The 12,144-nt window shown below is 43.1% G+C and overlaps 1 protein-coding gene across 1 annotated transcript in view; it reads right to left on the bottom strand.

Moving 5' to 3' along the window:
* The window catches only part of PEPD (peptidase D), a 174,740-nt gene that overhangs the window by 150,913 nt on the left and 11,683 nt on the right, over nt 1-12,144 (bottom strand). Inside the window, exon 3 of the mRNA XM_032230515.1 lies at nt 7,515-7,642. Within this exon, the coding sequence (XP_032086406.1) occupies nt 7,515-7,642 (128 nt within the window). The remainder of the gene's footprint in view (nt 1-7,514; nt 7,643-12,144) is intronic.

Here is a 12,144-nt window from a genome sequence, read left to right as displayed (position 1 = left end):
CACCAAACACACCCGCATTCCAGTGGTGGGATTCACAATTTTTTACTACTGGTTCTGTGGCTGTGGCGTGGCTTGGTGGGCATGGCTTGGTGGCAGGGGTGAAATCCAGCAGGTTCTGACAGATTCTGGAGAACCGGTAACGGAAATTTTGAGTTGTTTGGAGAACCGGCAAATGCCACCTCTGGCTGGCCCCAGAGTGGGGTGAGAATGGGGATTTTGCAGTATCCTTCCCCTGCCATGCCCATCAAGCCATGCCTACCAAGCCACACAACGCCCACCAAGTCACACCCACAGAACCGGTAGTAAAAAAAATTGAATTTCACCACTGCTTGGTGAGCGTGGCAGGGGAAGGATACTGTAAAATCCCCATTCCCTCCCCATCCCACTAACCTGCTTTCCAGCTCCGTTCTGTGCAGGGCAACAAAAGAAGACCCAGACGATCAGCTGGGATTCGGGAGGCAGAGAATAGATGGGGGCGTGGCCAGCCAGAGGTGGTATTTACTTGTTCTCCGAACTACTCAAAATTTCCACTACCAGTTCAATAGAACCGGTCAGAACTGGCTAAATACCACCTCTGCTGCATTCTAGCACTAATTACAGACTACCGTTGATGATGTTACCTAGTTAGGGTACTGAAACGTTTACAAGAAAACAAGCAAGCTGAGAGAGCACCATGGACCCCATACCTACATTCTGCCGACTGAATTTTGATAGCATCTATAGTAGACACCGACTCCTGCTTTTTAAGGTCTCAGGAGGGGAGCCACGCATTTTAATAATGAGATGTTGCAGAATGTTACTGGATACAAGAATATTATAACACAATCTGCTTACTCTGGGCAACTCAAACGCCCAAACTTCTCTCCTCTCTGATGCTGAATCAAATATTCTGGGCAGAATGGACAGAAAATTCAACACTTGCCACATTTTTCAACTTCTTACTTCCACGTTCCTCAAAAGGGTAAATCTGACTGCACTCTAGAAGCATCTTTTGAAAAGCAGGTTCTGGGGAAAAACTAGAGAGACGACAATGGGCAGAACAGCCTGTCCTTTTAAAATTATGCAAATTTGGATGCAGATATTCACCAGCTCCAGGACACTGCAGGCCAAAGATAATTCCCTGCAAGCAATTACATTGTTTTGCCATATGTGGTACACAGACCAGCTGTTGTACATTATGTTTTGATTCAGCAAATAACTTTAATCAATACACTGACTCGTTCCGTCAGTTATAATTAGATTGAGGTAAACGGCAGGTGCAGCATTAATTAGCAGAATGGAAGTCTGCAATATAATATATGGCAGGTATGTGGTCTTAAGCCCTAAACTGTGCAATTGCACTTTCTGTCCACCTAATCCCAAAAGATTGGCACAGGAAGAGAAGACAAGTGAATAGATTCCAAGCATCTGCTCCAAGGGTAGACACAGCTTCTCCATGGATTTCCAACACAGGAACCTTTCCATTTGGACCCAACATTCAATTGTACTGTGCTGTTCCTTAATAAACCTTGGATACCTACCCAGCCCACCAGGCGTGATAGCAAACAGAGATTAAAAGTTTGTGTGGTGGCCTGTTGGCCACTGCTCCAGCACCCTAATCAGAGGAGGAGGAGGGGGTGTGGGAGTCAGGGCCAGCATCAAGGCAACTTGAGAGCTCCGAGGGGGGAGAGGGAATGGAGCTGGCAGAGGGGGGGGCAGAATCTGGGCCGTCCATCACCCTCAGATGGAGAGTCAACAGCCCCCAAGTCTGGAGGTGGCTGATGAGGAAGAGGAACAACAGCTGGGTCAAGTGCCTGGCGCATGGCTTGCCAGAAGGTAGAGGAGAGGAGAGCAGTGGAAATCCGTGGGCCGGTCCTTAGGCCAGAAAGGCCAATGCTCCTAGTGAAGCCCCACCCTAGCTCTGGGGATAAGAGGCAGTGGGCAGAGATGAATAGGTGTGGCAGACAATTATTCATCTGCCAGACAGACCTGTTAATCTGTGGTGAAAGAGAAACTTTTTGGCAGGGCTGCTGGCGCTCCTAATAAAGGAATCATTGCTTTAGCTACAGAGGGTTTGTCGTGATTGAGGAGCTGGGTCAGAAAAGTTTATTTCCACTTTTAACAGGCCAAAGTTCATCTTTTTTTTTCAAAACCTGAGCAGGTTAGCCCTACTTGTACCTAGGACCAGGGTTGGCAACTTCAGGTATCAGTTTTTCCATTCTCTTTTTCCTAGGTCCCCCTGACTAAGAAACAGAGGAATAAGGGAGGTGAGGCAACCCGTATTTTCTCCCTTCCGTGAATAGGTTTTAACTGCCCAATGGTGGGTGTCATCCTATATTTTGATCCTACCTTGAAGATACTCTTGGGCCTTGAAGAAATTCTTGGGGGAATTCTTGGGAAAAGATAAGGATGTAGATGGGAAGCGGTTTACCGGCGTTCTGTAGTCATTTTCATCTTGAAAACACTTTTCTTTCCTAGCTGTTATTACAGAGTAATATCTGGTTTAGAATTCATGTGTCATACTGTGCTCTGGTTTCACCAGTGGGCCATTCCGCTTCTTTGACGACAAAAAACCTTGAAAAGGTTTTAGATAATTTTCTTCACTGGATATTTGCTCCCAAAACAAAAACTTGAAGAAATTGCATAGTGGATGTGACAAGCGCTGAACATTGAACCATTCACAAAAAGTACTTGTTTTCTAACCAAGACAAAGTAACTCTGACAGACACTCCCCAATTGTTCTGCCAATGTACTTTTCATTCACGAGTTATAAAAAGCTCACTTTTGTCTAGATTGGCCTTTAAAAAAACCACTTGGATTATGTGTATATGCAGCAAGGGGTGAACTTTCCACTAGAACCTATATCCCTTTTTCAATTGTCAGCCCTTGTAATACGCATCCCTTTCACAGGTAATATTAGCATTATTATTTCAATTGTTATTTTTTTATAGCATTCATCTCACAAAGACTAACTCATCTGGAGACAAAAATGATGCCTAAAATGAAATGCAATACAGCTGGTAAGAGAAAGATAATTGCAATACCCATAATAAAATCTGTAATCTAACTCTGTGTCCATCAGTAGTCAAATTCTATTTTAATATAGTTAACTGCCTTTCAGAAGCTGCAGGGCACAGTGGGGGACAGGGGAGGGGGGAACAACCAAAACTTAACACCCGTTGCTGATCATGAAGCAACAATGGAATAAGCAGCTTCCTTTGCATCAAATTCCACAGTAAGATGTGAGCTTTTATTGCTTCTGATAGATTAAAGAACAGCACATATGTTCAATTGTGAAGAGAATGTTAAACAACTGGAAAGAACATTTTAAATTGCCTAAGAATGAACTAGATGTATATAACTAAATGTCAATATTCAGGCCTGATGGGATCAGTTTGAAGTGTTTTTGTTTTTTTTTGCCAAGATGTTAATTGGTGAGCTCTGCTCAAAACCAACTTGTTCTTTTATACACACTTTTATTCTGGAGAACCGGTAGCGGAAATTTTGAGTGATTAGAAGAACCGGCAAATGCCACCTCTGGCTGGCCCCAGAGTGGGGTGGGAATGAAGATTTTGCAGTATCCTTCCCCTGCCCCGCCCACAAAGCCATGCCCACAGAACCGGTAGTAAAAAAATTTGAATTTCACCACTGGTGTGGAGGGACCTTGAAGGTCTTTTAGTCCAACCTCCAGCCCAAGGAGGAGTCCTCATAACATCTAACCTTTTCTTAAAAACCTCCAGTGAAGGAGCACCCACAACCGGGGTGGATTTGATTTAAATCATATTTTTTAAAGAGCCACTGTCATCCTCCTCTGACTCACCGACAGTCCCAATATTGCAGAATCTACAGCCTCATGCTACCTACTGTATTTTTCAAAGTATAAGGTTTTATCAAGGTTTTGGAGAAGCAAATTTAAAAAAAATTGCACTCGCAAACCTCCCAAAAACAGCCCGTTTTTCGCAAAAATGGGCCCGTTTTTCCTCCCCAAAAAGGCATGAATAGCCTTTAGGAGACTTGCAGGGTGCTCCTGGGAGGTGAAAACGGGCTTGTTTTTTGTCACAAAACAAAGGCTTTGTTTGGAGGTTTATAGAGTGCATCTGGGGGCTGGGGGGGGGGGGAAATTGAGCAAAAAAAGGTCCATTTTTTTCTTATTTCTGCCCTCCCCAGCTGTCTGAACGCCTCCATAAGGCTATGCACAGCCATTTTGGTGAAGGGGGTGCGGTTTCGGGAGGCAAAAAATGCTGTTTTAAGTGTATAAGATGCACCCAGATTTTCAGCCTCTTTTTGAGGGAAAAAAGTGCATCTTATACACTGAAAAATACGGTAACTAACCTCCATTTCATGCTGAATAAAATGAATTGTGAATGTATCTTAAATAGAAAACTATCTTTAGATAGATTTTTTTAACTCCAAAAGCATTTTATTAAAATAAATTTGATAAAAATTTAAATTAAAATCTGATTTAAAATTTAAAAATCAGGGTTTTTTTGTTTTTTTTAAAACATCAATTTTTATCTACCCTGCCCACAATTTCGGGAAGCCATCGGTTCCACTGCTTAAGAGTTGTGTCAGGAAATTCCTCCTTATTTCCTGGTTGGATCTTCTTCTGACAAGCTTCCACTCGTTGCTTCTTGTCCTGACTCTAATCTAGCCTGACTTATTCTGTCTCACCAAAAAGTAGGGTGCAGTCTACATTATCAAATGCCTCACTGAAATCTAAGAATACTATATCCAGAGCATTTCAATGGTCCAGTAATTTAGTCACTTTATCAAAGAAGGTAACAAGATTAACTTGGCATGAACTGTTCACAGAGATTGTTCACATGGTATCTGCAAGTGAAGCAACTTTAGACTCAAAGGTAAATGTTCTTCACAAGCACGAAGCCTTCAGATCTAACCTTTATTGCAATGAAAGCAAGAATGTGATTTGATCTACAGTCCTTTCTCTTTAGAAACACAATACAGCAATGCAGGGTAGGACATGATTTTCTGATTCTTCTCCTCAAGACCCAACTGCTTAATGGTGAAGTTGCTGGTCTTTTCTCAGAAATGCTGTGGGTGTCTGCATGTCTGCAATTGTGGGTTGTTTAGGTTAACTTATGAGTCTACACAGAACTTTACACACAAGAAGGCCCCATTTTTCCATTCAGGACATGGTGAGCCAGGTTGTGAGAACTCTTAAGCACAACTTTACACACTACAAGGCCCCATTTAACAGGATACAGTTACTACCCAAAAAAGGAACCCCACAACTTTACCTTCCTCTTTCATTTATGCAAAGCTAACCAGCTCATTAGATCCTCCTTCTGCAAATTTATGAGGAAAGCATCATGTGCTGCAGATAAGCACTTTAAAGAAATCTGCCTTTTAAGGAAATCTGTGTCCAAGCTTCCTTTGATCTCACTGGTGGGGTGAGGAGAAGACTCCTTCTCAGGTTATCATGAAAGGAAACCACCTTATCTTGTTTTATTTCACTTTGAAGAAAAAGTTGCCTTCCATCCAGTTGACGGAGGGAACAAAATAGATGCCTGACACAAAAATATTTCTAGGTTATAAAAGTTTGCAGCAACAAGGAGTTGTGAAGGAATTTTAGAATGATATCTTGCATTTCCATGCTTCTGGGACCTCTTCTTCTTTGACCTGACCACAGAACATGCATTCTCTGATCAACTGAGCAGCACAGCTGAAGATCTGGCACTAGCCTTTGTTGGGCCCAGCATCGGCTATGCACAAGCAATAGAACTTACAATTTATATACCACTCCACAGTGCTTTACAGCCTTCTCTAAGTGGTTTACAAATGTCAGCATCTTGCCCCCAACAATCTGGCTCCTCATTTTACCAACCTCCGGAGGATAACTGAGTCAACCTCAAGCTGATCAGTATCAAACTGTTGGCAGCCGGCAGTTAGCTTGCAATACTGCATTCTAACCAATGCACCACCAGGGCTCTTTGGCTATGCACTAAAGAAGAGAGCGAGCATGCTCCAAAAGCACATTTTCATTTGCATATTTCTCCCCACAATCAAATTTCCATCCTTTTTCATTGTGGAAAGTACAGCTCCCCACCACTCTGGCACATAAGCCCAGAAGTCATGGTGAGACCCCAGATAACCAACTCCTCTCCACCTTGGGTTCTGCTCTCTTTAGAAATGTGCCTGCAAATGGCACAGAGGTTACGTGAGAGGCGCAAAGGACAGCCATGGCTGAGGATGCCACAAGAATGTTCAGGGGCCCAAAGGAAGCCCTGAGCAGCTGAAGGCTTTGCAGCCAACCACAAGGCACCAGAAGGACATTTTCAAAAGCTGGATGACTTTCTCCTTGTTAATTTAAGCTCGGGTTCTAATCCAGCAAAGACGGTCTTAATTTCATTCCTCCACCGAAGACATTAGCCAAGCCTTCCTGTTTGGCATCATTCCCATGGTTGATAAGGATTGGTTCCCTTCTCTCTATTTCACAAGAAGAAAAGGAGAGTGATGCCTCAGCTCTGACATCCCCCAGTGGGCAACCAGTCCCATATTCCTGGGCATCCTGCTTAGTTCTGTCCAGCACCTCTAAAGACTTCTTGCTTTCCCTCCATAACCTTTTCTCTCCTTTCCCCTCCATTATTTTTTCTTACTGACCTAAAACATTACAGGGATGCTTAATCTCTGCACATTTCCATCTCTCTATATAAAAGTGTGTGTTTGTGTGTCTGCACGCACATACATGTCTATGTGTGTATGTTCCAGCATAACTCTGGAACGCCTTGAGCAATTTCAACCAAATGACTTACACAGATGATTTACTCTTGGAAGAAAATACTGTTGGGGTAAGACACCCCTAAAACCCCTCGGGATGTTTGTTCTGTTAAGATACAGCCTGTTGTGCCTTCAAATGGCTTCTACTATACTGCCATAAAATGGCTTCTACTATACAGTGCAGTGGAGTTGCCATGGTAACAGCTTCACAGTACTCCACAAGGGGGCTCCCTCTAGTAAGGAGGGAAATCCAATATTAGAAATTATGTTTGGTCTGGACATTTTCACCCTATAAATAAATACCTGGGCAATTCCGGGTTATCACCTAGTTTATTATATTTCCCAATTCTAATTTGTTTAAAAAAATATGTGAGCTTCAAAAATATTGTTTTCTGGTAGCTCTAACTCCAGCAGACTGGTTATGCCAAATTACATTATTCCATTCCAGCTGAATTCCTGAAATACTCAGATTTTTTAGAGAAGCGATCGATACCAGTCTTCTCAGGTAATTTCCTCCAAGAGACCAGAGAGCATTAAGCCTATGCCCAATGGATGCCGCAATTCGCACACACGCGCGCGTGCACACACACACACAGAGTGTATGTAATAAATCAGCAGAAGCAAAACAACAATGTACCTGAGATTCCTGCTAGGAAACATGAATTAAAAAAATAAACAATGTTGTTCCGAAAGGAAATACTGGTAATTATAGAACATTTGTTTTCTGAATTGTTCAGCCCATTACAGAAACATGTTCAAAAAGCTTCAATTTGAGGGTGGGGAGGGGAGCATCTTACTTTCCCATCCAAACGGCATAGCTCTCTGGAAGCCTCGGGATGAAGAGGATGGTGTTTCCATTGTCAACCTCAATGGCTCCATAGCAGTCGGACTCTGTTACCCCAAAAGTCCAATGAAAATAGGATTCCTAGAAAAACAGAAGGAAAGAACCACGTCACTGATCCAAATCAGCATTTTCTGACATGCTGGCACAATGATTCATTAATTCTAATGAAATGAATAGAAATGAAATGCCTACGTCATCATCATCATAGCATGACTTTGAACAAGCCTTTTGAAATATAAATGTTTTCAGATAGTAAAAAGTATCTTGATATGATTACAATGTCCTAAACCTGAACCTGAAAGTTAATCATGGCACCCAGCATAATTACTCCACACTGAAGCAAACTATTCTCTTCACCGAGGCTGTCTTCTCCATTATCAATGCAACTAAAAATAACATTTCTACGTTTTATTTAGTGCTGATAGCAAAAATACTGGACAATACAACAGCAGGGATGACACTGTCAGGTACCATAAGATATTCTCACACTGGTATGAACTGTGGTGGCACAGGGGTAAGAATGCAGTATTGCAGACTAATTCAGCTCATTGCCAGCAGTTCGATCCTGACTGGCTCAAGGTTGACTCAGTCTTCCATCCTTCCAAGGTCAGTAAAATGAGGACCCAAATTGCTGAGGATAAGATGCTGACTCTGTAAACTGCTTAAAGAGGACTATAAAGCACTATGACACAGTATATACCGCATTTTTCCGTGTATAAGACACCCCCATGTTTCATGTAATTTCTTGTAGTAAGCACACTATAATCCATCACTGTGCAGAAGCCATCGTTAACGTGAATAATAGAACAAGAACGGGAAATGCATCACAGGAACAATAGAGATGAAACCTAGAGTGGCAATGTGATACAGCAAATAACTACAATAGAGAGGAATGATACAGTTGCACATAAGATAGAGGCTCATCTGGCATGTGCAGCCTTCTCTTCAACCTCCTGTGTATAAGACTCATCTCAATTTTCAAGTAAATGTTTTTAAGAAAAAGTAGTGTCTTATACACGGAAAAATACGGTAAGTCTAAGCGCTATTGCTGAGTGCTATTACCTGAATGCAAAAAAGGAAATACTGGGACGTTTGCAAGTGCATGTAAAGATCTGCCCATCAACTTGCAAGGCACCAATTACCTTACACCAGAAGTGTCCAAACTTGGGAACTTTTAGACTTGTGGACTTTAACTCCCAGAATTCCCCAGCCAGCCTGGAGAATTCTGGGAGTTGAAGTCCACAAGTCTTAAATTTCCCAAGTTTGGACACTCCTGCCTTACACCATCATGCAGTAACTTGACGTCACAGCTCAGTTTGCCAGGCAGGACTTGGCCTTGTTGTGTGACACTCTTGAAGCACAACAGATTGGGGAAGATTGATCTAACATACAAGAGTTTTAAGTCAGTGAAAGCTGCCTGAAAGGAATCTGGGAATGCAATGGTCTGGAACTGTCGTCAAGCTGTTCCTGGGCTAATTACTGAGAGCACGTGTTTGACTATCAGTGAGCCAAACGTCTCTGAAACTTGGAAATCTGACATGTGGAGTTTTGGTATATTTGAATATATATTTCTGCACCAAACTGTGACATGCTCCTACCAGAACCTCCCCGGCCGGCCTGCAGAGGAGAACTACAATGCTGATCCGGCCCTTGAAGAAATCCAGTTTGACATCCCTGGACTAGGTATTTTAAAGACTTCCTGGTCCAAGTGGAAAATGATGAGATCCTTTATGTTAAAGGTGCTGCCACAAAAAGGAATGTCATCTTGAGGGACCTTGATGTCAAGTCTTCTCCATGATGAACTAGCCTCCAGGTGTAAGAACTGCTCCTTTCAATTAAGTAGCCAGAGTCCCGAAGACCTGGTTCTTTTGGAAGCCTTCGGAGAGGGGGTGGATGGTTGAATCACCCCATTAAGGGGGAAGGCACATGGGAGTCTTTTGGTTTTGGCTTCTATTGTTGCTTTTATACTTTCATCAAAGGCACAAGCTGCTCAGCACCAGCCGATTGAAGCAGTAGGAAGCCCAAATAAAATATTGGGTGGTTTTTTTTAAAAAAAAAATTAGGGCTACAGAAATGACTAATCCATGCGTTAGTTTCAGTTTCCCTCCAAATTTCCCTTTTCTCCCTAAAAATGAAACAAGAGTTTCTCCATGTGGTTTCAAAATGACATCTCTACACTCGCGGAACAAACCAAGCAAACAAACCCTAAAACAAACCAAGTTGATTGTAGATTGTACCACTTAACTCATTGGTGATCTGACTCCTCTGTGCATTGGGCCATGTCCTCATGCTTTAGATGAGGAAAGTGCAGTGAAATGGCTGGAAGAACATTCAGAAAGATCTTTTGATGTGGCCCAGGTGGTCAGTTCTTAAAAGGAAAAAAGGGGGAAAGGAGATACCAGCACCTCTGTCCCCTGGGAGAGCAACAGGCTGTAGATTTTTCCAAGGGAAAGGAGAGCAGCGGTCCCCTCCCATGGCTAAAAACAAGAGGGGGAGGCTCAGCGGTCCTGCAATACTGGACTTTGGATGCTATTAGCTGACGCCATGCAAGCACAAGTCAGAGCAGGAGACCTTGGACTGATAAAGCCTCAGCAGATCCGATGAAAAGAACAAAGAGCAAAGATAGAAAGGAGAGGAAAGTCCAGAGCACTCCTCAGCCACGGCTCTTTCTAGTCCTGCCAGGAGATACCAGGAGCTGAATCTGGCCTACAAAGCCATTGCCCAACCATTACACCAGGCCTGAATTACCACTACTGTCACGGGAGAAATCCATATAAATCAATGGCTCTGTGTGCTCCCTGTGGCACATGTGCCATAGGTTCGCCATCACGGAGTTAGCATATGCCCATGTGGATGGTTTCAGCAGTTGCTCTATCCCCATCACCCTATAATAACCCTATGCACATTCAGCAAAAGAGTCTCCAAGCAAAGAAATGTGTAAGCTCAATGGCCAATTTTTACAGAAGCCACATATTGGCTTCTCCTCCACTATACAATCAGCTCTCCTGGCTTCCTTCACATAAGACATTAAGGTTAAAAAAAACTAACCGAGGTTAAAGGTCAAATGAGCTTTGTGTGGTATGGAAATTCACCTGCTTCGTCTTTAATGGACCTTATTACAAGTGTTACAACTGCTACCAACCCAGCTAAAATGAATTAGAAAGGTGGATAGGACAGAGGCTCTGAGACGGACATGCCTCTCGCACATGCAGGCAACTCAGCTGCGCGCTCAGTGAACCACAGAAGAGCAGGGACCAAGCTTATTTCTGTCCTCCTGTTCTGAATGCTGACAGGTAAACTGCAACTCACTCCATTCTGAGAGGTCTCCAAAGATTCTGTCCTCTTGTTTTGGCCAAACAGCCGTATTCCTTCTCTGCGACTGGGGGAACAGGAAGGAAATCCAGGAGAAAGGGCTGTTCACTATGAGCCTGTATGAAGCCTGACAAAGTGCTGCAGGGACAGAATGTTTGTGTTCTCACCCAGCTCCACAAACACGACGAACTCTCTGAAGTGAACTCAAAGATTCCATTATTAGGAGCGCCGGCAGCCTCGGCAAAAAGTTTCTCTCTCACCGCAGGCTAACAATTCTGTCCAGCAGGGAGATGAATCGTTGTCTGCCAAATCTATTCATCTCTGTCCCTTCCTTTTATCCCCAGAGCTAGGGTGGGGCTTCTCTAGCAGCAATGGCTCTTCCTTCCCTAGGACCGGCCTATGGATTTCCACTGCTCTCCTCTCCAGTGCATCCACACGTCAGGCACTGGGCCCAGCTGTTCCTCCACTTCCTCACCAGCCACCTCCAGACCTGGGGGCTGTTGACTCTCCATCTGAGGGCTGACGGATGGCCCAGGCTCTCTCCCTCCCTCTCTCTCTCTCTTTGCCAGCTCCATTCCCTCTTCCCCCTCAGAACTCTTAGGTTGCCCTGATGCTGACCTTGACTCCCACGACTCCTCCTCCTCCTCCTCCTCCTCCTCCTCCTCCTCCTCCTCTGATTAGGCTGCTAGCTCTACTCTGACTTTCAATCCTCTTGAGAAGTTTCAAAACTTCCATGTTAAGGGCAAAAAGCTAAACATTTTATTAATTTGCATACAGACCAAACTAACATATTGAAATATACCTTGATGAAGGCAGAAAGAATCAAGGGCAGATCTTTACCAAATGCAACAAAGAATGACAGTTTCATGCTGAATCAATGAAGATGAACTATCGTATTTTTCAGAATATAAGATGCTCCGAAGTATAAGACGCACCTAGCTTTTGGGCAGGAAAACAAGGGGAAAATATCTGCCTCTGCCTCCCAACAATTTGCCTCCTTGCAACAAACAGCATAGACCTTATGCACTGTTTGTGGTGTTACATTTCAGACTATACTTGTACAGATGCTGTTAAAATTGATATGCTTTCTGGATGTATAGTTATTCTCTGCTATTTAAAAGAAGATGCAATAGTACTGGGCTTCTTCAGATCAAGCATTTATTTTTAAAATTTTGTTCATTTTATTAAGCTATCTAGAACTATAATAAAGCAGTCTTTAAAAAATAAGTCTAATAATTTGAACATTCTATAGGCATTTATAGTTATTGACT

This window comes from Thamnophis elegans, chromosome 14, assembly GCF_009769535.1.
Source record: "Thamnophis elegans isolate rThaEle1 chromosome 14, rThaEle1.pri, whole genome shotgun sequence".
NCBI classification, from domain to species: domain Eukaryota; kingdom Metazoa; phylum Chordata; class Lepidosauria; order Squamata; family Colubridae; genus Thamnophis; species Thamnophis elegans.
This window is presented reverse-complemented; position numbering and strand designations above follow the sequence as displayed.